This window comes from Ammospiza caudacuta, chromosome 2, assembly GCF_027887145.1.
Source record: "Ammospiza caudacuta isolate bAmmCau1 chromosome 2, bAmmCau1.pri, whole genome shotgun sequence".
NCBI classification, from domain to species: Eukaryota; Metazoa; Chordata; class Aves; order Passeriformes; family Passerellidae; genus Ammospiza; species Ammospiza caudacuta.
The window spans coordinates 39,912,781-39,938,834 of record NC_080594.1 but is presented as its reverse complement, the minus strand read 5'-3'; the positions used below and the strand labels follow the sequence as shown (position 1 = coordinate 39,938,834).

The 26,054-nt window shown below is 37.2% G+C and overlaps 1 protein-coding gene across 3 annotated transcripts in view; it reads left to right on the top strand.

The window, feature by feature from the left end:
• The window catches only part of GRM5 (glutamate metabotropic receptor 5), a 241,976-nt gene that overhangs the window by 92,771 nt on the left and 123,151 nt on the right, over positions 1-26,054 (top strand). For all 3 annotated transcript variants that reach the window (XM_058825063.1, XM_058825060.1, XM_058825061.1), the window contains one exon: positions 14,051-14,300. In XM_058825063.1, the coding sequence (XP_058681046.1) occupies positions 14,051-14,300 (250 nt within the window). The remainder of the gene's footprint in view (positions 1-14,050; positions 14,301-26,054) is intronic.

Genomic DNA, 26,054 nt, shown 5'->3' with positions numbered 1-26,054 from the left:
ATCAGAGATCTTGCTGCTTTCTGCACTAATTTTGGAATCTGGTCCAAGCAGGAACATCATTACTTAGAGTCAAATCTATTTTACACCGAGATTAACATACTGTGATACCTGCTCATTGTGGCCCATTACTCTTTGTGCCATTTGAGCCCTGAGCTGTGGTGTACTCAGTGGATCCTCTGCTCACTCTGAAGTGCTGCTACATTTCATAACATCGGCATTCCATGTTGCTGTGGCCTTTTTTAAGCAAACACACCGTTACAGCTGATGAGGTAATAGAAATGCAAAGAGGTCTGAAAAATCAGAGAAGTTTGCCACAAGAACGGATCTGCTTTTTAACTGGTATGTCACTGAATTTGACAAGAAAACTGTAGTTTATATATATTGCTCATGACTATGCTATGAAGACAATGTAAAAGTTATTGGAGACATATCTAAGACTGAGGATGAATAACAGTGAGGGCAAACTGCAAAGGAAGGTGGTGGGTTCATCATGTCCTCAAAAAAGAAGGGAAAATGAGTTTTAGATGTAACTGACTTTTGGGGAGGATCCAAGGTGAAATTCAGCTATGTGTTTCGGGTATGGAGATTCTGACTTTGTGGTAAATGTTTGTTTGCACTCTCTAACATAGTCTAGAACTGGGCTTGTTATAATGGAGTCACTTGAATGGAGGAATGGTTAACTGAAGCTTAGGTCTCAACACATTGATGTAAAGGACTAGGAAGTCAACAGGCATCTAAACCATACTGAAATAAAAGGCAACTTTTTGCCCTAGCTGCTTAAAATGAAAAGTAGCTAGTTCTGTAGAGTCATCAGGTTCAAATAATGGAGGATTACATACTATTCCAATGGTCCAGCTAGTCAATAGTTAACAGTTTTGACTCTAATGCCAAAAATGAAAGGCATACCGGCCACTATATTATAAACCTGTTAAATTTTCACAGCTGGTGCTGAGCCATCTAATAGAAGATAAAGTTCTCTATCACCTACAGTTTACAAAATATTATTTGGGAGGACTTAATATTTTTATTTCATTTCCCCTGATGTAAAAGCAGCCAGTGGAACCAAAAAAGCTCACAAAAACATGGAATGAGAGGTTTTCCAATATATGTAAATATTTTCTAAAAAAGCCAGTTCTCTCACTGGAACCTAATAGTATAATATTTCCTAAATTGGGTATTTGGTTCCTTCTCCAGCTCAGTTTCCCACCCTTATGTGATGGACTAAATGATTTCCATTATGACATTCTTAGTAGAGCTGGCAATTTATTTTTAAGGATGAGAAACATTCTTATTCAGGTCCAAAATTGCATTGAACATTTGGTAAAAAAAATACCCTGCAAATCAGGAAGGTTTTTCCTGTGAGGAGAGGGAGGAAATATTTTCTTGGAATTAGGTTAGTGAATGAGAATGGCCAGAGTCAATGCCAGATTGGAAGGAGCTTTGAGCAATACACCAAGTGGAAGGTATCCCTGTCCATGTCAAGAAGGTAGGACTAGATGAGCTTTGAAGGTCCCTTCCAACTCAAACAATTCCATGATTTATGATTATATGATTTAGCATGTTTTGGGCAGATTCTTTGGATATCTGAAAATAAGGCAAATAAGCAAATCAAATTATGCTCTCTGCAATTCTAGTCACCTCATCTATCAAAAAAAAAAGAGGAAAGATGTGTAAGATAGCTAGGTGTATCATTTCCCGCAGTTGCTGGTTCCACTCTCTTTGCTATAAATGGAACAATTCAGTGCCCAGAAGGATGGCTCAAGATGCCAACTGACAGGGTTAAGATCAAAATTAGCAAGTGTCAGAGTGGAGAATTTATTTAGCCTTCCTTTAAAAATAATCAGAGGCCTGACATTTTGAAAGTACTTTTTTTTCCTTTATCTTAATGTGACTTTATCTCTATTCTTATTCTTTGCTTTTCTTGTATAAATATAATTATGTGTTTTAGAAAAGGTGCTCTCTTACCCTGACTTGTCATGATTAACATAGTGAAGCCAAGATCTTAGCAGGGGCCTGCAAACAATATTTAGAACTAGTTGATCTTATAATCATAATAATTATTAATAAACCATTTAAAGATATAAATACATACCAGTTTATCTATCTGTCTACTCAATACTTTGCTTTATCAAGAAACTAATATATAAAAAATATTGCCCTCATCTCCTTTTTGTCACCTGTGCTTCTGACTGGTACATATGGTTATGTGTCTGTGCCACCTTTGCAAGGGAAAATTTCTTTAGTTACCATTTGTGTGGACACTGCCTTTTACAGTACGCTGTGGTCAGACATTTCTGAAAATCAACTGCTCCTGTGGTGTGGGTTGATTTTTATGATCTCCATTGATACCTGAAGGCAATACAATGTGCCAAGAGTATGCACAATGAAAAGGATTTTTACTTCCCAGTCAGCCTTGATCTTTGCAGTTGATAGGGAACTCAGATGAATTTTAACCTGAGGCTAAAATCATGAAGAATGTTGTCACCTTTTTGTACATAGTGCTTAAAAAAAAATTAAAAATTAAATGGACAGTCTAAGGTTGGTTTTTTTTTTTGTTCTTTCATAATTTTAATTTTTTTCTCTCCCTTCTCCTGGTGTTTTTTGTTAAATCACATTTTATAATGAAGTGCTTCACTGTTGGTGAAAACTGCCACTTAGTGTAATATCACAGGTTCATGGAGTTTGTTAGAGCCTTGTAAGTTGGTGTTTTTGAAAACATAAAAATAAAAATGAAGTTCTGAGGAAGCTATAAATATGGACAGGAAAAAAAAGCCCATTTGACATCTCAGTCTATTTCCTGCTTCTTCTTTCTGTGTGCTCTTTAGTTTTAATTAAACTAAGTCCTCGCAGGTTTAGATTTACAATTAATTCATAAAGTCACATAGGGAAGGTCTCCTGCCTTAGCCTTTCAGACCTAGTTGTGCCTTGTGGGTATATATCTGAAAGGATGGTAATATTAATTATCTTTCTACCTCTTTCAAAAGTATATATCTCTTCTGGAATGAGATAAAAATTAGCTTCAGAGATTGTTGGGAATGCAGTTTCTAATATCCTGATTTTTTTTTTTTTTTCAAATGGCAGTTCTGAAGGAAAACTAATTATTTTTTTATTCTTAGCAAATGGAAATTCTCTAAAGAAAAAGACCAGAAACAATTCAAATAATTCAAATATTTTAAATATTTAGCTTTAGCATTACAGAAAGGAATGTTTTATTTTACAGAATAATTTTGAATCTTTTGGCTGTTTTTCCTAGAACTTTTGGTTTAACTATGACAAAGAACCTTTTCCTTTTGCGCGATTTCTAGTCAAGTCAACAATATCTTCAGAAAACTTTACAATGTTTCTGCGTCCTGTCTGGCATCCTCAACACTGTCCAGTTAAAAGCCATCTGCAGATTTAATTAACATTGTTTACTGCCTTTTCAGATCATTAAGGAACAAGCTAATATGATAGATGACAGTGTTTAACACATCATATGAGACCATCTTACTGAAACTTGAGCATGTTGCAGTCAAAAAGAGCTTCAGGTTCTCTGATCACTTTGGCCAAAAGGATTTTTACTCTGTTTCCTTCTAGGGGACCTCAGCACTCTGGAATAACTGCATATATTTTTAATGCTCTCTTAGATAAAACCTATCTGAGGTGCATAACCTTCCAAAAAACTGAAATGCGATAACACTGCTGCTTCTTGAAAGAGAAACTGAGGAAAGAGCTTAGCCAATTGTATTTCACTTATGCAAAAATAAACAATTTTTTTGTAAGGAATGAATACTTCCCTTCTGGTGTCATAAAAAACGGACAATGTATTCTTAAAAATAAATCATATCAAGTCAGCCTAGTATCCAGTTCAGATCCTTTGTGTGGAATAAGTGACTTTATCTTAAAACCATATGCTAAGAGGATATGAATCCAACCTACCTGTGTTAGGTGCAAAACAGAACTTAAATCAATGTTCAAACTGTACTTCTCACTTTCTCACAAGAGACATATGCTCAATAGCCTTCTCAGAGATCTGCCTTGATTCCATTTTTAAGTATATTTCCAGTGATTTGAATTAGGATAAACAGAGTATGGTTATTAAACCTGTAAAGAGTACCATGTTGGATGACACTGCTCCTAGAACAGAATATGCTAATGCTTAAATACTGGATGAAGAATGACTGACTAAAAGCCATTCTGCAGAAAACAAGACCTAGATAATTAAAATGGATCACAAGTTATACTTGAGTCAACAGTGTCATTCCATTTTAAAATAAGCTAAATGTCCTACCAAAAATACACAAAGAGGTAATGAGTTTTTTAGGCATGAAATTGTCTTTCAATTCTACTCTGTCCTGGCAAAGTATAAGATAGGAAAGTACCATATCTTGAAAAAAACGGCATGCTATCCTGTCCATGCTATCCAACAAAAACTAATTGGAAATCAGCCACAAGAAAACCAGAATATTGGATTTGTTTAATCTTTAAAAAATTAAGTTGATACATGGTGGCTATTCTAAAAACTGTTGAAGGCTTCTGAAAATATCAATTTGAGAAGCTATTCCAATATTTGATAGAAAATATTTAATAGGTTCAAATTCAAAGAGAATACAAAAAATCAGATTAAAAACCAGGGAAGACAAAGACTAATTTGGCATTGGACAGATTCTTCAAGGTAGCCATGCACTACTGTTGAGAGCTCGTAATTATGCAGTTTTTAGTAACTAATTATCCTTTTGTTATAGGGCAGCTTAGTCTGAAAGTCAGCAAATCACAGGATGGGTAAGGTTGAAAGGGACCACAGTGGGTCATCTGCTCCAACCTCCCTGCTCAAGCAGGGCCATCTCAGAGGACACTGCACAGGATTGTGTTCAGATGGTTCTTGAATATCTGCAGTGAGGGAGACTCCACACCCTCTCTGGGCAATCTGTTCCAGTGCACAGTCACCCACACAGTGAAGAAGATCATATTCTTGCCTTCAACCCCGTTCTATTTTCTCCATCTTCAGTTTCTGCATCCCAAAGCTGAGGATCACAGTGTCCTAGTGAGATCACGTGAAGGTACATTTCAAAAGCCACCTTTACCCTAACATTCTCAAATACATTTTTCAAATATTCTTGTAAGAATTCAATCTTTGTTATAGATCAAGGAGCAACAATTATGCAAAACCACCTTTACCCTAACATTCTCAAATACATTTTTCAAATATTCTTGTAAGAATTCAATCTTTGTTATAGATCAAGGAGCAACAATTATGCAACATGTTCCTGAAATGAGGACATCTGCAAGCAAGTAGCTGGTCCTACAGTTTTGGTCTTCTCGTTGTTCTTCACAGTATACTCTAAGAATTAGAAATATTCCCCAAGAAACTTCATATTGCCCCCTTCAAACCCTTTTGACAAGCACTCCCAGGAAATAAATTCAATAAAACTGCCTTCCAGTTACCATACTAAACTTTCATGGATTCCTCCCTCTTCTCCAAGTTTATAGTGAGAAAGTCAAAAAATTCACTCTTCTCCCAAATGAAGGTTCTGAACATGAATGTGCATAATCATTTAGAGTGAAAATAAGGTGTACTCTTAACAGTAGCCTTGCCATCACCTTCAGCTACTGTTGGGATATTTTAGGCTTTTATTTTTTAAATGAATGTTAGACAAACAGTGATTGTTACTACAATAAGCGTGATGTGCTTGTTATTTCAACAAAGCAAAAGTGGTTTTTTGTGAGGAAAAACTGTCATGTTTCATTCAGTCTAACCAATGTAGATGGTGCTCTTTTGCTACAGTTGTCTGGGTTTTTCATAATATGCTTATTCTTGCGCCGTGACCATCAGGAAAACATTTTTACCTTCATTTCACATATGAGGACAGAGGGCAGAGAGAAAGGCACTTAGCAGAAAACTCAAGATTAATTGAAGGTGTTCAGAATCTAATAATCTCTGAAATATGCTTCCTTTTGCTGGATGACTTCTGGTATTGCTCACCTACTGCATCAGCAAAACAAGACATCATGTATTTCAAAAAAAGACCAGATGCAAGCCATAGTAGAGTAAAGAATTAATATTACATGATGTTATGTTCCAGTTTGTGAATTTACAGAAGTGTAATGTTGTAGATTTGTAGAATGGACCAAGTTTTTTGAGAAATATCATAATTGATAGCCTAATTAGAATGGGGACTAGGTCCAAATGCCAGCTAATAAACCCCAAACAGTTGAATTCCTTGGGAAATCACTACACCCACAATGAAGGATACAGAATCATAGACCGAAGATTTCCCACTGCAAAGCCCTCTCCTTTCTCTCTTAGCTTTTGTATCCTGGAAGAAACAGCCTCCAGTCCAATACTGTCTGTCTCAGGTATTCTCAAACTGTTTTTTATTAATGGAAATGGCTTAGAACCAGGTATATAGAAAGAGCTATTTCCCAAACACAAAGTACAGAAGAATCTTAATCACTCCAGTCTGAAAACGAGGAGAGCAGTCAGAGACGTCAGCATGTTTCTGCAGGAGCTGTCAGACTTTAAATCCTCTAGCAGACATTAGCATCATGTAGGACTTCAAAGGTTGCTCAGTGGACAAGAGCCACAAAGCTGCAGACATCCCAGTCAGCTGGAGGGATCAAAGGAAGCATACAGAAAAGGCTGATTCCACACTGTTCCCTTTGCTCACATAACAGCAATGTTTAAATGAGTTTCTCTTTTAAAGTCATGAGGTGATAATTTAAAAATACATAAAAGTGGGGTGCATTAAACTGTGAAACTAGGTCATCATTATCTTGAGAAATTAATTTATTATTTCAAAATAGCTCAGAGAAGATGAGAGAGAAGACACTTTGATATCAAACTGATATTTATGAGATCTCAGATGAGATAAACAGATTGCTTAAATTAATTAAGTACAGTTATGTTTGCAGTGTATTATATTTTACTTTTCTAAAATAATTTAAAATTTGGTTAGTTAAACAAATACCTTATGAATAGAGCTGGTCCAAAAGAGTTTGGATGAGAATTTCTAGTCAGAAAATTCCTAGCTGAAACTTAACCTCATGGAAAATAGTTAATTATTTTCCCAATTAAACACAATAAATTTGTTTTTAAATGCTTGGATATTTTAGCTAATTACTTTAGAAATAAAAATAGTTTCCTGATTCAAAATACATGTTTGATTTTATTTTACATTACAGAAAGAAATATAAGTCTTACATTACATGATAAATTGGTCAATATCTAAATTAAATACTATAATTTCCACACATTATTTCACTGGACTGAATTTTAAGAAGATTAGAAATGGGGGGGAGGGCTTTGTTTAGCTAACATTTTTGTGATTATGAAAACATTTAATGTCTTCAAATGTAGAAAACTAAAAACCTCAAAACTCTTCATAGAAATGGAAATTGGGCTTATAGCAAGCATGATATCATGGTAACTAATGTTCCTTTGTATTGACACATCTTGAATCGTAGTAGGCAACATACAGGGACGTAGGCAACCCTTTTGGGTCTGAGTTTTATAAGTACTTGGTAAATGTTGTTTGAAGAGCTTTTAGTTTGAACAGATAAGATTAACACCCAAGAAAATATGTAAATGATTTTCCACTATCATACAGACAGCCAAGGACAGAGTCCCAACTGCAGCCATCAGTTGTGATGGCCCCTATGAGGCCTCAGATGTTAGATTTTGTCCTTTGAATCACTTTGAGATTGTCTGTGCTTACAGAAGGCAATTATAGCAATTTCAAGGATGGAGTAAGTAGCGCTCCTAATTTAATCCCTTATGGAAATTTTTGCCCTGTGACATTCCTTTGCTGAGCAGGGCAGAAAGAAGATTTCTCCCAGCCCAGGCAACGTTCCCTGTCTGCTTCAACAGAGAGTCATTTCTTGGGAGAAACCTATCCATACCAAGGTGTGTACATATTTATCCCTTTTTTTCCATTAAATTCAGATTGTTATGTTTAATATATCATGAGAAAAGAGCCCTAAGTTCTTGAAGTTGCTATCTAACACCCAAGGTGATTGAAGTGGAACAGCCCAGTCTCCAAGTGATTATTAAGGAAAAAGAAAATATTATAAATATTTAAGTGGAATATATTTGGAGGAACTATTCTCATTTGTTTTTAATGGCTTGCTTTCAAAATGAACTTTTAATTTTATTTTTTACTGTTTTACACATATATATTTAATATAGAAACCTAAATACCATCCAAAAATCATTTAAGTATTTGGATCAGATGAAAAGAATTTGTTTGTTTTTTTTTTTTTTTTAAACACATAGAGAAAACTCCAGACTTTCAGGCATATGTGTTTTGATTTCATTTGGTTTGTACTCTTTAGAATAAAGTAACACTCTATTGTCATGTTCTATTTGCAGACATAACTACACAGAAGGCTGTGATTTTGATCATGTATCAGTGGCATGTGGTTGCTCCAGCTGCTCAAAAGACTTGGTTTATGCCCCTATTCTTGATAGTGAGGTATTTTAAAAGACCCATAGTCAAAAGAGCAAAATATAGAAAATATCTAGCAGGTAGTAGCTGGTACTATTGGTGTTTTTCCATTATTAATTTGAATTGTAACAATCAAGCACATGTCTAACATTTCCATTTGGGAAACACGCCCGTATCTTCAACTTTCGGGAAGAGCGTCATGCTAATCAACCAACATGTTGCCTTTCATAAATATATGGTATTACTCCCACATGCATTTTCAAAATTATACCAAAGCTATACCTTCTTTTTATATATTTCTTGCAAAGTTCATCCTTTTGGTGCAAATGGAAACTAGAGGAAAATGAAGATCTGTATTCCCTTTATTTCTTTTAAAACACATACTGCAGATTTTAACCTTTCTTGACTTCTTTTTGTGGCTCAGACACAACATAGAATATTATTCTGGTTTGTTCTTCCTTGTCTAGAAAAATAATGAGTATTTCTGCTTAAATAAAAATGCTTTGTGACAGGTAGGGTTATTACCAGCCTAATGAATGACATTATGCATTTCTTCTGTTCCACTCAAGGCTCCTCTTCTTTTGCTTTGTGAATTTTCACTGTGACCTGCCAGAAACAATCCTACATCTTAAAACTCTCCTAAAGGTTGATGCTCATCTATGGTCAATGAAAATATCTTAAACAAAAAAACTTGCTGATAGCAATTTGCGGGTACAGCTATGAATAAAAAAAGCTCTTTTATGCAAGAAGGCATGCATGACATCCCAAAAATTCCTGGGCAGGAGAAAACACAGTTTGTTCTTCCATTTGGCAGTAGGGACTTTTCACCTCTTATTGATAACCTTTAATCTGATAGGGCAGATGTCAATACATTTTGCTAAATATTTTAAGAATTAAAACATTGTTGTTTTGCTTTGTAATGCACATAAGATCTTAATGGGTTATGGTTAGGTAGTTTAATTGGCTCAGCTGGGAGCAGGAGGGGAAGCAAGAGCTGCCTGCAGTTTGCCTGACCCTTTTCTATCAGATTGAAATATTATTATGTGCTGTACTATATTAAGCATCATCTGGAAAAAAAGCACAATCTGTTCTTTTTAAGCTTCTTAATAGTTTCTAGTACTGATTCATGGGAAGTGGAACCAACAGATTGTTATAGTTAGACTGTAGGTGGGGACACATATGCTTGAGTTTTGAACAAAATTCCAACTCTGCAGCAGGGACAAGTCTTTCGCACGATGATGTAATTGCTTTTTTAAAAAAACATGAAGTGACATATGGGAGTAGCTTTTGACTGGGCTTAGGGCCAGGTGTTCAGGTAGGCAACATGCAGGATCCAGGCCAGTATTCTAAAAGAACCCAGCTACCACTTGTTGCAAAGAGCACACATTTACAAAAACCATCTACTGCTAATAGTTCTGATTACAGCACTGCAGAAAAAATTTCAAGAGGACAGGAACATCAACTGAAAAACTGTGATACACCCTCCAGCAGAACCAGTAGCAGCATAAAGGTGCCAGTTTCCAAATACTGAAATGGAGATGGAGTTTGGTGGGGCAAGAGGAGCTGAATTTAAATTGACTGTACTTGACCTCCAGCTTGTGTTGTTTGGGGAGTCTTTTCTGATGAACCGGAATTAAGCAAGCAAGAGTAAATCAATCCCCTCTTCTGCTGAACATTTCCTTCAGAATTTTCTTTAAATTTAGAAGAGGAAACAAAATAGATACATGGATAAATTCCCAGGATGTAGGCAACTTTCATCATATGGGACTCACCAAAAAATGTTAGTTTGTTTCCAGCTAAGGAGTTCTGAATTAATTTGCACTTGGAAGTGAAACTACAAGCTGCATAAGACATCACCATTGTCCATCCATTTGTGTAAATCCTGAAGCCTCTATATCCTTTTTCTCGTGTCGTAGACTTGGCTGAACAGGGGGAACTGCCCCATTGATGGAAACTTGCTCTAGCTGAGGCAGTTTTGGTAGTACTGCTATAGTTATACTGAAGAATCATGTCCTTGAGGAGGCCAGTTCCATACAGAAAGCATGGAGATTCTCTTCCACTAAGAACTTTACATCCTCAAGGAAACGACAGAATATATCTTACCTTCTTTCCCACTCTCATTTCTTCAATGCTAAATGTATATGTTTATGCACATACATGTTTTATTCAGAAAGAGAACCCAGACGAAATTTTTGCTAATATATGGTGCAAAAAAATTTAACAGAAAAGATTTTCTTTTTCCGTCATGGTGTGTTCATTGTCCCCACAGTATAGCTCACACAAGATATACATACCTCATCAAAACACTTGCACAACAGGAGAATTCACTATGAATAATTAATTGCATAGAGTTTAATCAGCAAGGCAAGAGCACCACTGGTGTATTTGTATGAGTTTCTTGAAGCAAAGCTGCTTTCTGTTTTTATCAAATCTCTCTTGAACCCATGTCATTGAGCTGTAGTTTTCCCAGTTGGAGACCTCAGCGACTCTCAGATTTGGACTGCCAGGATGTATTTTCTTCCAAACGTTAAGAACATAACATTTTCCTAAGTACTACTGGTAGTTTAACATGTTTCATATGATTTTGGATGACACATAACTTTTTGTATGGTTTCATAAAATCTCCCTGTCTTGATGCTTGATGAAACCAGGGTGCTTGTGCTCGAGCACATTTTATTGTATTGGAAAGGAGTTAATGCACTTTGTGCTGTCTAAAAGACCTGCTATTTTTCAGTACTGTAATTAAACCTATTGTCAACTTTATACCAAGCCTGAGGATAACAGAATTCAAACAGAAAAGTTTGAATGCTTATAACACTTTCAAGCAAATACTGCAGTATTTACAACATAAAAGATATGCAGTTCTGTAAGTAAACTGGACCTGGCTGGGAATTTTCCACTCAGTTTTTTGACAGAAAATGAGATCTTCAGAATTTCAGTGTCTTTGGTGTCATAATTTAACCCCAGCCAGCAATGAAGCACTAGGCAGCCTCTCGCTCACTCCCCTACCAGCAGAATAGGGGCGAGAATCAGAAAAGTAAAAGCTAAGGAACACGTGGTTTAAGATAAAGACAGTTAAATAGGTAAAGAAAAGCTGTGCACACAAGCAAAGTAAATAGGGAATTAAATCACTAATTCCCATGAGACATTCAGCTGTCTCCAGGAAATCTGGGCCACATCACGTGTAATGGTGATTTGAGAAGAAAAACACCATCATTCCAAACATCTTCCCTTTCTCCTTCTTCCCTGAACTTTATGTACTGAGCATGATGCCATGGTCTGGAATATCCCTTTGATCAGCTGGGGTCACCTGTCCCAGCTGTGTCTCCTCCCAGCCTCCCATGTAGCCCCAACTTCCTCACCAGCATGAGAGCATGAAAAGTAGAAAAGGCCTTGTCTCTGTGTAATCCCTGCTCAGAAACACAACATTTCTATATTATCAACCCTGTGTTCAGCACAAATCCAAAACATAGCACTATACTAACTACTGTGAAGAAAATTAACTCTATCACAGCCAAAACCAGGATATTGAGATATATAGTTTTTCCTCAAACTTACATCTTCTATGGCAAAGATTGACAATGTTTCCTTGTTCTTTTCATCTTCTGTTAGAAAAAGTGAAATAGAATATTTAATGTAGATCCAGAATGACCTAAATGAAAATAATTTTAGACAAAGTAGTTTATTTCCTGTCAGATGGCTTAATTTTATTTTTGAAGACCTATGGGTCCGCTGGGAGTTAAATCTGACTGACCCCAATTTTTCCTTCAGGCTGGCTTTGGCAGCTATAATACATATTTCATGAGACACCATGGTTTTGACCTCTAGATGAACTATTTCAGTGTCCCATGGGAATCACTTGATGCTCATGTACCACAGGAAACACAGTTTGCCCTAAGGGCATGACACAGGGTTAAGCACTGGACTCCTGATTTACTACTCTCAAGAAGCACTGGAACAACTGGGTTTAAATGACATTTTGTCCAGGCAAAATTTGCATGATAATGTGGTTTCCATTAGACCTAATCACAGCAAGGAAGAAAATGAAAGACCTTTCAGGTAGGGGTCTACCTTCAGGTAGAAAGACCTGCATTCAGGTTGCCATTTTGGTTGGGTGCAGTTTGGAAATTTAGTGATCTCAGGGTCTCAGGGATTCATTGCTGGTGTGAAAGAAAAATAATGTTACTTCCTGTCTTCTTGTTCTTTTCCTCTTTTGACTATTTGGATGATAAGATCCTGAAACTGAGCACTGTTTTTAAATTCATATTCAGCTCTGAGTGTAACAAAACCCCTGAGCTGTAGCCCCAGAGTGATAGGGATGACTCCTCAGGTGGGCAAGATGAATTCTTGATAGCTTCAACGTCCAAAGTCAAAAAAACCAAACAAACAGACGACAGTCTAAATCCATGTCTGATCCTCACTGCTTCACATGCATTTTCACTGTCAGTGCTCCTGTGCACTTGTAATTCTGCTGGTAAGAGAGTATTTTTCTTACAGATTCTTCCATTTGCAAGCTAACAAATTTGTGAAGGATCGGTGGTTTCTTGCAACTTGATCACTTGACACTCGCAGTTTTATTAATTAATTAACTGATTGTATTTCTGTGGAATATTACTGAGGGTTTAAGACATTATTTTTGAGAAAGATTTCCTGCCTCAAAGACATTACTTTTGAGACAGATTTCCTGCCTCAGAGACCTCCTTGTTTAAATGAGACATGAAACAGATTTCAACAGCCAGATGGAGGAGCACAGGGAAGCAGACACACAACCCTGGTCGGGGTGACTGTCAGTGGTATCAGTACATCCACTGTTTAAGCACTGTGACTTTTGTGTAGGCCTGGCAGTGAAGAAAGTGTCTGTGCTAAAACAGAATAAAGGAAAAAAACTATCTGTCTGTTAATATCTATTACCAGTTTATCTCCATAGAGGAAGAAGGATATGGAAAGAAAATATGAAGTATTTCCCACTGGTTGAAATTTTATTCAGAACAAACAAACAGGAAGAAAACCCAGAAAAGATTAAAGCACATTGAGTTCATCTGTGCTCTAGTGATCCCTGTAATGCTAATCCTCAATTTTATTATTAATTCTCCAGTAGAAGTTTTTGCTTCAACAGAACAAATTTTACTTTTCACTCTACCTAAAAAAAAAATATTGCTTTTCCGATTGCATTATGAATTAGGCAATATTGTGAGCTTTTTTTTTTGCATATATTTAAAATATTACACCTAAAAATTAATTCTCAATGTATTTTTTTTTAATTTACTGAAGTAAATCACAGAGAATTTGGCCACATCAGTCAGTTTACGAGAATCAGAAGAGACGGCCATTTGTATATACACTATTGTACACATTATGGACCAGATCCTCACAGGTAGTGAAGTACTCAACAGCCTTTGGTTTAAGCAGAGATGCAGTCTCTTGAAGAGCAGTGAATTTTCCAGGAAAAATTATTGACCTTGTCTTGAAGAAAAATTGACTAATTAAAAGATTAAAGTGATAGTGTTAAGATTGGTACAGTGATCTCTCCGCAGATATGTAACACATTTAAAATATCTGATGTTTCCCAAGGAAGTAAAGCTGCCACAGATTTTAATATATGCATTTGTGTTTCTGTTTGCATTTAGGAAACTATGGTGAAAGTGGAATGGAAGCTTTCAAAGACATGGCAGCCAAGGAAGGGATCTGCATTGCACACTCCTACAAGATCTACAGCAATGCTGGCGAGCAGAGCTTTGACAAGCTGCTGCGAAAGCTCCGGAGCCACCTGCCCAAGGCGAGAGTGGTGGCCTGCTTCTGTGAGGGCATGACTGTCAGAGGCCTCCTGATGGCCATGAGGCGCCTGGGACTCGCTGGGGAGTTCTTGCTGCTGGGCAGGTGAGTAATAACATGCAGTTACAGCCTGCTGTTCTAGTCAGCAGGGCAAAAAAAGGAAAACTATCACATTTTCTGGATATGATGCACATGCAGCACAGACTCATGGCCTCTCCTATACCTGTGCATGTCTAACAGATAGGGATTAATGTCAGCTCTGTCATAGCAGTACAAACTCTACAAAGACATGCATCATTCTCATGACATGCCAGGCAAACACAAGTCTGCTTGGTCACACCAAGCAGCGATGAGTAAGGGAAAGCTGGCACAAAAAGCTTTGATCTATATCACTGTTTTGTTCACTGCAGTTTAAAATGCATTGTGTACTTACACAGCCTGAAGCTGTGTCTCACTCCAGTAACTCCGTGTTAAAGATTGCTGATATGGCTTCTGGGTGTACCTGAAACAGGATTTCCCAAAACAGAGTTTGTCAACTGTCACCTTTTCTTCCTGATTCAGTGTGTTGATGTGCATACCGTCCTAAGGGCAATATATAGGTAATCCTTTCTCTTAGCTCTATGATATCAGTGTTTCCTTTCCTAACTGTCACAGGAAGAAAAGTCTCTTATGGTCTGTTCATCTAGAAGGAAAAATCCTGGACTCATAAGCAAAGAAGTGATTGATGTGAACCTAAAGGGATCTTTACATTTTCCCCTTATTCAGCAAGTGGATCCTAAACAAGACAGGAAAAATGATGTATTGAAAACAAAAGGGAGTATACTGGCAGTCAACTAGTCAACTAATGTACTCGGTGCCTCTTCAGTGCATTATTAGAAGGATGACCTGTTGCTGTCCCAAGCATGAACCCTATGGGAATGCAAGTAAAATGGTGTTAGTGAAACCAGAAGTCATGGTAAGACCTCCAGGGAAATTTTCAAAGACTGTCTTGGCAGCTGGGAAACTGAGTCTGTCCAACTGGTAGGACACCAGCCTCTGTTCCCAGTCTGCCCCGTTGCACACAGCTGCCCTTCCCCCTCGGGCAAAGGAGAAAGCAAACAACTGTGGCTCTTGTCTCTGCCCCTAGTCTTTGACTTCAGCCTACATATTGGCATTTTCAGATGGGAATTTCTTAATTCTTTCTCCGATACATGGCAACTGTCTCCATCCTTCTTTTCTAATACATTTTATCTTTAGGGACTTCCATGGACTGTCTTGGTCCTTTTCTGGACAGACACCCAAAGGGACCACGATCCTCAAGGTGAAATTCACATGAACATTAATAGATGTCTATAATTTAGACACTTCCATGTAGCCATCAGTATTTGCTCTACAGTTAATTGGGCAAAATAAGACCTTCTTAGGTCCCTTGTTTGTAATGTGAATATTTCAAGTAGCTCAGAGTAATCATATTCTGGCAAAGGGCTTGTACAAAGATTCTCTTGATAACTACCTTTGCTGGAAAAGGCTACTTGTCAGTTGTTTAGAGTAGATTGGAGCAAATGCCACCTCCACTATCTCTAGCTGAATCTGGTGCCATAGGATGTTTGCTATCTTCTGCCCTAAATACAAGAAATTGTCAACTATCTGCAGCAGTACCCAAATTTAGAAGCGCATAAGCATTGTTTCAAAAAAAAAAAAATGTTGGCCTTTAACTACTCCAGACTCCAAACTGTACATAATTTTTTATGGGATTTATGTACAACAGTGCTAAGTTTAGCCCCCTGAGATGCTTTTATGAATAAGGACTTCAGAAATTGCTGACAATGAATAAGAGTAGAGCAATTCAGATTATCTCTTCAAAAAAAGGCAAGGCCTAAAGAGAACAGGCTTTAAGGCTTTGCTTCAAGTTTTTGTTTGTTTTGTCTGTTTTGTTTAGTCTTTTTGTGAAAAATACCTGTTTCTAGCTGCAGTGGAAATTGTCATGAGTAATTATAAGACAGCTGTTATTCGGTATATGACTTCCATTGAGTAAATTGAAAGTGATAGCTTCTGTTAGAAACCAAAACTGTAAAGTCTTTCCAATTGAAACAAAAATCCTTAATTGTAACTGACCATTTAGGGTGTATCCATGCCTGTGGCACTACTACACAATTTAATTGTGAAAAATGCAGCAAGAACTGGAAGTGTTTACAAAGAAAGAAAAAGGAAAGTGTAGGGATTTTTTCTATCCTTTTATTTATTACCAGAGATTCCAAGGTAATGGCTGAGAAGTGTCTACTCAGGCATAGGTTAATATGCCCCAGCCAGTAATTGCTGCATCAGACAAGGATGGCTGGAGAGATATAGTCTCTCTACTTTGGCTCTGCACTTCAGAGTTCCCAAGGATTTTGGAGCATGTGCTATTTTTCAACAACTTTGTGTCCAATTTGATATCAAAATCAGCTATAAGCCAGGGAAAAATAAACCAAAAGCATAAACAAATAAAAACTAACTAATTTTGCCACCTGAGGACTTTTGTTAGGCTTTGAGTAACCCTGAGTCTCTAGAGCAGTTTTGTGTTTCTGCCATGCAGCAAGAATCATGTGTAGGGTGTAGGAAGTTGTGGAGTAACAATGTTTCACAAAAATGTTCATTCTTACGAAAATGTTCTCCTTCTGCTATGGGCTAATCTCTAGGTTTTGAGGCAGAGGCAAAAGAAAAAAGTAACAGAAAAAACAGAGAACTTTAAAGCACTTCTTGACATAGATGGGGCATAAAACAATTATATAATTTACAGTGATAACCTGAGTTCCTTTAGGGATTTAAAGATCTGTTTTCCATGACTTTCCTATGTGCTCTCTTGGTTTTTGACTCTTGGGCTCTGTGGTCTGTGAATATTTACCTGTTGGTCAGAAGCTAGGGTCCTTGGTTGGTTCTGTAGAGAATGACCTAAGGCACTGACCTGGGATGGATGTGACACCAGTATAAACCCAGATCATACAAGCAGATTGTATTGGGGACCTTTTTGTGCATCATTTGTCAGGGGAAAAGACAGGAGGCATGATTTTGTGAAGAACAGATGGTTCTGAGTGCTCTAAGGAGAAAGTGCTACATCCGAAATTAAAGAAGGGTCATGAAATTAACTTTTCTTGCAATTCTATGCAGGAAAATGGACTAGGATAAGATTTATACTTTCACTCCTCGTCTGATCCTGGAGTTGCTCTGGGCTACCCATTCCACTGAGAAGGTTATAAAAGGGCATTCCGAGTGTAGTGAGAGTGCCGTTCACTAGAATGCCATGGGCTTACAAGAAAAACTACCTCTACTAATGAATACTCTTTTTCTGCCCCAAATATTCTTCCCTGTTGTTTTGTTAAGTGGAGAATTATTTTGTTTCTTTTCCCAATGCACAGAAAGAACTAAAGTCACAAAGCCACAGACTAGATTTATGGGAAATCATAAATTAATCAATATTTCCACTTCCTCTTCGCTTTCCTTTATGTTCCATTTTAAATTTGGATTCAACCCTAATATTTGCAATCCAAAGCCTTGCAAAAATATTGGGATTTTTTTGAAGCTATGGATTTCTCACAGCATCTGTTTCATGCTCAGATAAAGAGAAAATGGATTGGCCAAGAGGAATGCATATCACATAAATTCCCTTTACAGCCCCAAGGAGAGATACCTTTCTATAAACTCTCCACTCTTGACCTACTATGCAGTTTCTGAAATTGCATTGCCTGCTTGTGACAGATATGCAAGGTGGCATGCCATTAGTGACTGTAACATTCCAGAGCTTTTTGATTCATGGAAAACATTTTAAGTGCTTGACAAATATTTACCTCATGCATCTTGAAGAATGAGACTTAACCTCAAATGCAAAGGCGAGTGTGCTGACTTTCAAATGTGAAAAAAAAATGTTATTTTAAATTAACCGTTACTCAGCTTAATTGAGATGTGGACACCAGAGCTTCACCTGTTTTTCTTTACCGCTTCTGTCATCCAGAGGTCATATGCCAGGAGATATCCTTACAGATAAATTGATTTGAGAATAAATAATACATTCACATAGCAGAATAACTTTGAAACAGATTTCAGAAGGAACCATGGAATATTAATTGTGTAGATGAAACCACCTTGGTTGTACATGGTTTCCATTTTATTTAATATTGAGACCCAACAGGTGAAATTGTCTTTTGTGTTGTACACCCACCTTCATCCTGCTCCTCTTAACATCTAGTTTCTGATCTTTGGACAAAGTATCTGTGATATTTCTCTACAATAATCATTTTATTTGATGCCTTTCATCTGCAGGAATTCCAAAACTTGTCTCAGAATGACTAAGTACCTTAATGCTAAGTCACATGATTTTTCATAATAAATTAGAAATCATTAGTTGCAACAGAAATTATAAATATTGACAATTACTGTCCTAAAGGAAATGGATTCAGAAAACACTACCAGAGCACTAAATAATTATATTCTTTTTTTTTTGCTAGCTGGAATTATTTTATCCTATATCAATTAACACTTTCCAGATGGGACTCCCCATGGTGTTGGTGGCAGCATTTACCAAGGGATTATTACCAAGAAGCAGCTGGGACATAGATACTCTGTTTTGGGGTAAAAGAACATCAAGATTCACAGATGCAGTCACTATGTGTCTTTTACCTCTAGACAAGAGAACTTTCCCTGGTTGATTTGTTTATTATTAGAAAATAGTTATTGTAAAAACCTAAAAATCAAAAGACATAAATTTTGCAAAGAATTTTTGAATCCAAGTGCAAGACAGTCAGACTATTCCTTCCGAAAGGAGAAGAGAAGGGAAAGGACAAGGGTATTGGAATGGTCAGGCATTGAAACAATTCCCTGCCCAAGGAAGCGGTGAAATTATGATCCTTGGAAGTGTGCAAAGGGCATGTGGCACTTGGGGACATGGTTTAGTGGTGAACAGTTGGACTTGATAATCCTTAAGGTCTTTTTCAACCTTAATAATTCTATGATTCTAAATGGAAGGTAGATGTATATAAAGATAAAAATGACTTGCTCAATGTCTCCAGCTTCCAAATGACATTCCGCAAGCAGTACTCATCTTCCAGAAATTACTGGGACTTCCATTTGCTTCACATGTTCACATATGCATATGGAGATGCAGATTTACTACTGTATTCACTATCATATCTGATTAAAAAAAAAGTTAATTAAAATTATCCAGTTTTTCTGTGGTATTAAAAGACAAAATTACACAAAATGAATAAAAACATTTAGCAGAGATAGAAATATGTCCTTAGGCTCTAGGACTGATTCTGATTTTCAGCTGTCCAGCTGAAGAAACATGGCCAAAATTTATCAGTCTGATTTAATCTCTACATGACTCTTAGATACCTAACTTAGCCAGGATTTACAGAAATAACATAAAACTGTGACTTGGCTGCAATATCTACAGCAAAGGCATGGGAAATCTAGAGCTGCAGGGCATCCCTCAGAGTTTCCATCTTCTTTGAAGTACTCAGGACTTGATTTCTACGCACTGTAATGTCCTTGGAAAGATGAAGAACCAGCTCCTGTATTTTCAGGATTCACCCTGTTCTGTGATAAGTGAGGTCTGTGCCTTGGGATGCCTTGGGCCGTGCCTCTGAAGCATGCCATGGCTGCAGAGCATGTCCAGATGAAGATGGGTGAGGGCAGGACACCACTTCCAGCAGTGTGATGATCAAAGCAATTCAAGGGAGGCTCTGCAAGAGGGCAGAAGGACACTGAAGCAGTGCCCATTCTTCTCAGAACAACAAAGGAATTCTCTATCACAATTCACCTCTCCTAATAAGATATCTGCTTAGCTCCTGAGGAGATGGAGGAAATTGTTATTGATTTTAAGAGATATTGCAGCAAATGAGCTAAGCAGAAGGTAAGTAGTCAAAATGAGGTTAAGAAGGAAGAATAAAATGTGGAGAAACATTAGTTCCAGGAAGTCCCCAGTGTAATTCAGCTGATAGGAAACTCAGAAATATATATGAAAAAAGCTGATTAGCAACTAAAAAGGGCATCTATAGCTGAAGGAAAATTAAAGCAAGATAGATGATCTGAGGGAAATGAGCTCTTTTTAACAGTTTAAAAGAAATCTTTTGTGAAATTTTAAAAAAAGTGTTTGTTGGATGAAGAAAGATCTCACTGTAAAGGATGCAGTGATTTCCTTCCAGAAAGTATGCTATGTTGTGTGGGTTAACATGCCTTTTTCTATCTTTGTACAAGTCCAACTGGTGAAGAAGTTCTTGTAAAATAAATTAGGATATGAAATTTTGTAGACCTGAAATGTGCTCTAGATTAATTTTTGGTTGTTTCTGCTACTTCAGGGAAGTATTAATCAGACAAAATACTTCTATCTAGAATACTTCTTGCTGCCTAACCTGTGACAAAATTGTGGAAGATAAATACAGTGTAAATGTGCAGATATTTCCTCCAAAATAAGCAGGTGAAAAGGTACTTTTAGAGTAAAAATTGTGCAACCCCAGCCTGTATGAACAGTCTAATCCTTTTTCTGTAATCCAGAGTAGGCAGGAGTCCAGTACAGCTTCACCTGAAAGATGTTTTCTCTAAGACAAAACAGCTATCTGCTGCCCACTCATTATTTATCTCTGTTCTTTTGTTCAGGCATGAACGTGTAGCCCAAGGTATCATTGTATATCCAGTAATCAAATGTACTGTAAATAACAACATTAAGTCAGAATCTTCATTGCTACCCAAAAAACCCAGGAACTTAACAGCAAAACAAAGGTTTGCTTTCTAGAGATGAAAAAGAAATTAGGGAAGTGAAAAGTTGTCTTCCCTCCTGTATGCAAACAGAGCCTTTAGAAATAAAGCAGACTAGAGGGCAAAGAATAACTTGGTTTTGAGCTTTGTGGTCTCCATTTGAGGTAGCCTCATGGCTCAGAGACCCTCAGGGTAAGCAATAGCAGCAGGGTCCTGCTACAGATGGAAGCAGTGAAGTGGTTGGTCAAAGCTGTGCAATGATGCAAAAAAGCATAATTTCCTTTCTGTGGTTCAGACTCCACAACCTGAAAGCAAATCAATCCACCTGACTTTTAAAATCTTTTTGTATGCTTTTATTTTTTTTTTCTTGGCACCTATCTGACCTGATTCTAATAAATATTGCACCTTGCTGTTCCATTTTGCTATGTAATGTAGATCAGGTAGTGGGCATGGGAGTAAGCTCTACACCTATTTGGAAGAATGTCTTCATTTTGGTGTTTCAGGAATTATATGTATTTCTTAGGGTGGGTGGTGTTGGTGGTATTGGGGTGGATGTCTACCATGGCATCAAGCAAACAATAAAGAATTTCCAAATGTGCACGTTGGCAAGTAAGCACACCTTCTACACATCTGAAAATGTAGCATTAGAAAATACTCTACCAGGTCAGATCAAAAGTCCATCAAACCAATTTGTTATTTCTGGGAGTGGTCAGAAGCAAATGAATGGCAAAAAGTAACACAAGGCTAGGATGGAGCAAAGTTCTCCTGGAGAATTCTTGGCACCTTTGTCAGGGAAGCCCTTGTGGTTATCTTTCTGGCCCTCCTCAGGATTCCCTCTAGCAGGTCCACAGCCTTCCTATGTTAGGACCCCAGAGCTGGAAGCAACAGCCCAGGGTCTCATGAGAGCAGAGGGGGAGAATCACTTGCCTCAACATCTTTCTTCATGCATACTTTTGCTGCAGCCCATGATGAGTTTGACTTTCTGGGCTGGGAGTCCACATTGCTGGATCATGTTGAGCTGCTCATCCAGCAACAACCCGAAGTCCTTCTCCTCAGGGCTGCTCTCAATCCATTCTTTGCGCAGCCTGTACTTGCGTTTGGGATTGCCCCTTGCACTTGGCCTTGTTTACCTTCATGAGGTCCACATGGGTCTAGCTCTCAAATCTGTCAGATTCCCTCGGATGGCATCCCTTCCCTCTAACCTTGTCATGACAAATCATGTGTGTCCAATTGAATGATTTACTTCCTGTAAGTAAAGGTCTACTCTTTTTCACCTACAACTAGCATTAACAGCCAAAGGAAGGTAGCTTTGTTAGTCAGTATGTTTGAATAGAATTGTGCCTCAGCACTGTAGAAAAAGACAGTGGCTCCTTCAAGTCTTTTACTTCTGCACTGATTCATCTCTACCAATTCATGCTTGCTCCATCTCAGATAGATCTGCTTAAAGTATTTCAAAGACAAAAATTTACACCCCTCTCAGTCTGCTTCTTCCCAAGTGTAACTACTCCTTATACTCTTCCTAACATCAAACCTACAATTCTTTTAAGCCCATTACTCCTTGTCCTACCCAGGGGAACAAAGGAAGCACTTTCTAAGACTGCAAGTTCTATATTTGAAGACTTATACTTACCCTTGTTCTGCTTTGACAACTTTCAGTATGAACAGAAAACAGGTTTTACACTTTGGAACAGCACGAGATCTCTATTATCCCAGCGGAAATGAGACATGAGGCAAAGTACAGAAAAAGAGATGTCAAACAATCCTGAAGAATTATATAAGGTTTATTTTCATTGCAAAATGACAAATTCATGAGATGACCTACACGGTTGAAAAAGAGACAGTGAGGCAACCTCAAAAATAACTCCATATTGCCAACAGACCTGTGCTTGCAGTTCTGCATGAAAAGTCAGAGGCAATGCTGAGAAATTGTGTGTATCTGTGGGTGCCTCTCTGTTCTCACCCAAGAGATGTATGCTTCTGATTTTATATTTGACTAAGAAGTTCTGGTTTATCTCACAGCTTATTAAAATTCAGAATGGAAGACATCTATGGGTGGCTGACTTAAGACCGTTCTCTACAAATATGTCTTCTGAGAGTGACAGGCTGCAATCAGAGAATTTTCTGACGTAAGACTATTTTGAGAATGAGAGGCTCTTCCAATTCTAAGAAAAGGAATCAAAAATTCCCTTGGAACAATGAAAATATTTTTTATTCAAGCTTGAGAAGAGATTGGATGCTTTCTTCTCAAAAGCATAAATTCAAGAGGTAAAAATAAATGTGGATCTTAAACCCCAGCATTGTTATTTCAATTTGCTGCAGTCTACACGCTAAAATATTACTTTTAAAACATTAAAGCTGTACTTTTAAAACATTAAAAATGAAAAATGTGATCCAGTATATATTGCTAGAAAAATTTAAAGGCACTTGGAATAGAATGAAAATTAGAATTATGCTTGAAATTTTCTGACCTTTAGAAAAGCTACAGAATTTTGATTAATAAAGTTAAGAGAGCCTAAAATTTTCTCTATTTAAAAAAGTAATTTTGTTTCTTCTTCTCTAAAATGAACACTTTGACAAATAGAGATTTGCAGTAAGGTACGGATTAGCACTTAAGATCTGTTTCCTTTCTGTTGTCTTTCTCTGCAGAAAGTGGGTATGATATTTTCCATTACTTCTTTTTAACTCTTTATTTTTCTGAGTTATCTGCATCATCCCAGAGTCAACACCCAGGACTAGTGACTCACTGCAGACACACAGATTTTTTCTCCAACTTCCCATTTCAGTTGATTTAGTTACACCTTGAACAACTGGAAGATCTGAACATAAAAACATTACCTACACAGCAGAGATTTACACAGGTGGACCCATCTCATTAACAGTGATGAGTAATTATGGAAGAGAATTACTTGGAGTAATGAAAACTTCTGATTCGCAAACTTGGGGTGTAATTCATTTTTCTATCACTCTATTAAAGTGACAAAGCACACACAGCAGCACATTTCCCCCTCCCTATGGCTGAATTGATAGTTTTTACTGAAGCCATTGTCTCTCCAGAGGTTAAGTCTGAAGGCAACTGACAAGGTGAACCAAGTACCAGATCTCACTAAACCCCATTCTGGTGGAATTACGTCCACTCCTTCCTTGAAAAGACATTATAAATCGTGGCAAGAATTCACTACTTTCAAGAAGACCAGATAAAAAAGCCATGTACTATTTCAAGGAATAAGACCCAAGCTGAACTTTGTTGATAATTTTTATATTAGAAATGTGTAATAGCAGAATTGATTAAATGAACAGTATTTTAATTAGAGAGCTAAAGTTAATAAAACTTATATTTGCTAAGGAGTCATACTGTCCAACCTTTATTCATGTTGGTTAGTGACGGTGAAGGAGGTAAAGACAGACTGAATTATAATGAATAAATCATCTCTGTCCTGGGAAATTGCATAGTTATAAAACATAGTGATTTAATACATTTTAGCTGGTATGTTTTTAAGAATTTCATGTCTTGAAATGCTGATATGCACAAATCAATGTTAATCTTGGATGCTGACTATTTTGAAATATGATTGGCTGATATGATTTTTAATATAATTATGCCAATGCATACTAAAAGGAACATTATTACTCATTTCCTAAAGTAAACTAAATATATTTCTGAAACTCTTCATGTGTCAAATGTTTCAAGCCTTAGCTAAATAAGTTTGCTTATCATAGCCAAATGTGTATCATGTGGATGCTACCTGAGTAAAAAAATTTCATGTTAGCCACTCGAGATCTGATTTTATCTGAGCATTTCAGACATGAGGAAAACTATACTATAATGTAATGTCAAATCAGCAATATGTTGAGGAGGAAGACTGTCACAAAATAAATGGGTTGATGGTACTTTTACACTTAATAGAGATTTTATGGGGCTTTAAGCAAAATTATTATACAAAAATGTGTTATTTAACTGCTTGACCTGACACCAGTATTTATACAAAGAGCTAAAAACTCTTGCATAAAAGGGAATGTCAAGAAGCCGCAACGACAAGTGCAGGTTGTTTGTTCATAGCTCATTACTTGAAATTGCCTTCAGAGAAAGGCATTAATGAATGCAAAATTGGTGCACAATTGGTTTTGGTCTTTAAAAAGAAAAATCAAAGAACGGCTTCTGAAGTTGTCATTTCTTAGCTGTGTTTTTGAGAAACTTGATATGGATTTTTTTTTATTATTATAAGATATATAACTGATATTATCTAGCAATAAGAAAATAGCTTAATTACTTGTGCAGCAATTTCTCTGTCAGAAATCTAATTACTTCTTGCTGCTCCATAAGTCCTTGTCACATGGAACCTCCCAGTACAAGGATTGGGTAAAGGTAATTAGTAATTAGTATTTTCTAATCATGTCCCCCTTATTTTGCACTACATTGAACTTAATATGCCAGTTTCACCTGCTGTCAGCCAGGAGCTCCATGGCATGTTATTTCATTCTAGCTGTGCTCTTGTAACCAGAAGAGTAAGTGATTTGTACTCCAACAAAGCATTAACTCCTCTCTCCCAGCTGAAAACAACAGGGCCAAAGGAGCACCCTGAGAACTACAACAAAGAAATAGTGCAGGGACCAGAGAGCCTGCATTTTGTTCAGCTGCAATAATTTGGTTGGGAGGTGCAGAAATTCCTAACCACAGGAAAGCAGCAAGGTAATTCCAACACACCAGATGAAAATTAATACCTTCCTTCTGAAGTGCTCAGGGTTAGAGCATACATCCCAGGTAAGGAAACAGTTCTTGGGTTTCATCTGAGGCTCTCCTGTAGCAGGTGGTGACTGTTTCATTTCTCTAAGGGCGATGCTAATCCTGAACTCAGGTTATATCCTCTTTGAATCTCTGACATGAGTGTTGTCTGAGCCTCAAGTCATACATATTAGAGAAAAGGGGATGACTGCTCTTCAAAATAAGCACTAGTGGTTTTATATCATAATTTCATTCCTAATTTAGATTGTCTACATGACCATTATATAGCACAAAACTCATCTTAAATAAGGGCGGTGTTAAATTGGCCTGAGCTTACTCCAATAACCAGTAAGCAAGGTGTAGGCATTGTACACAGTGATTCACACAAGGATAAGGAAAATTGTCCTCTGCTGGGGATTTGGGGAGAATAC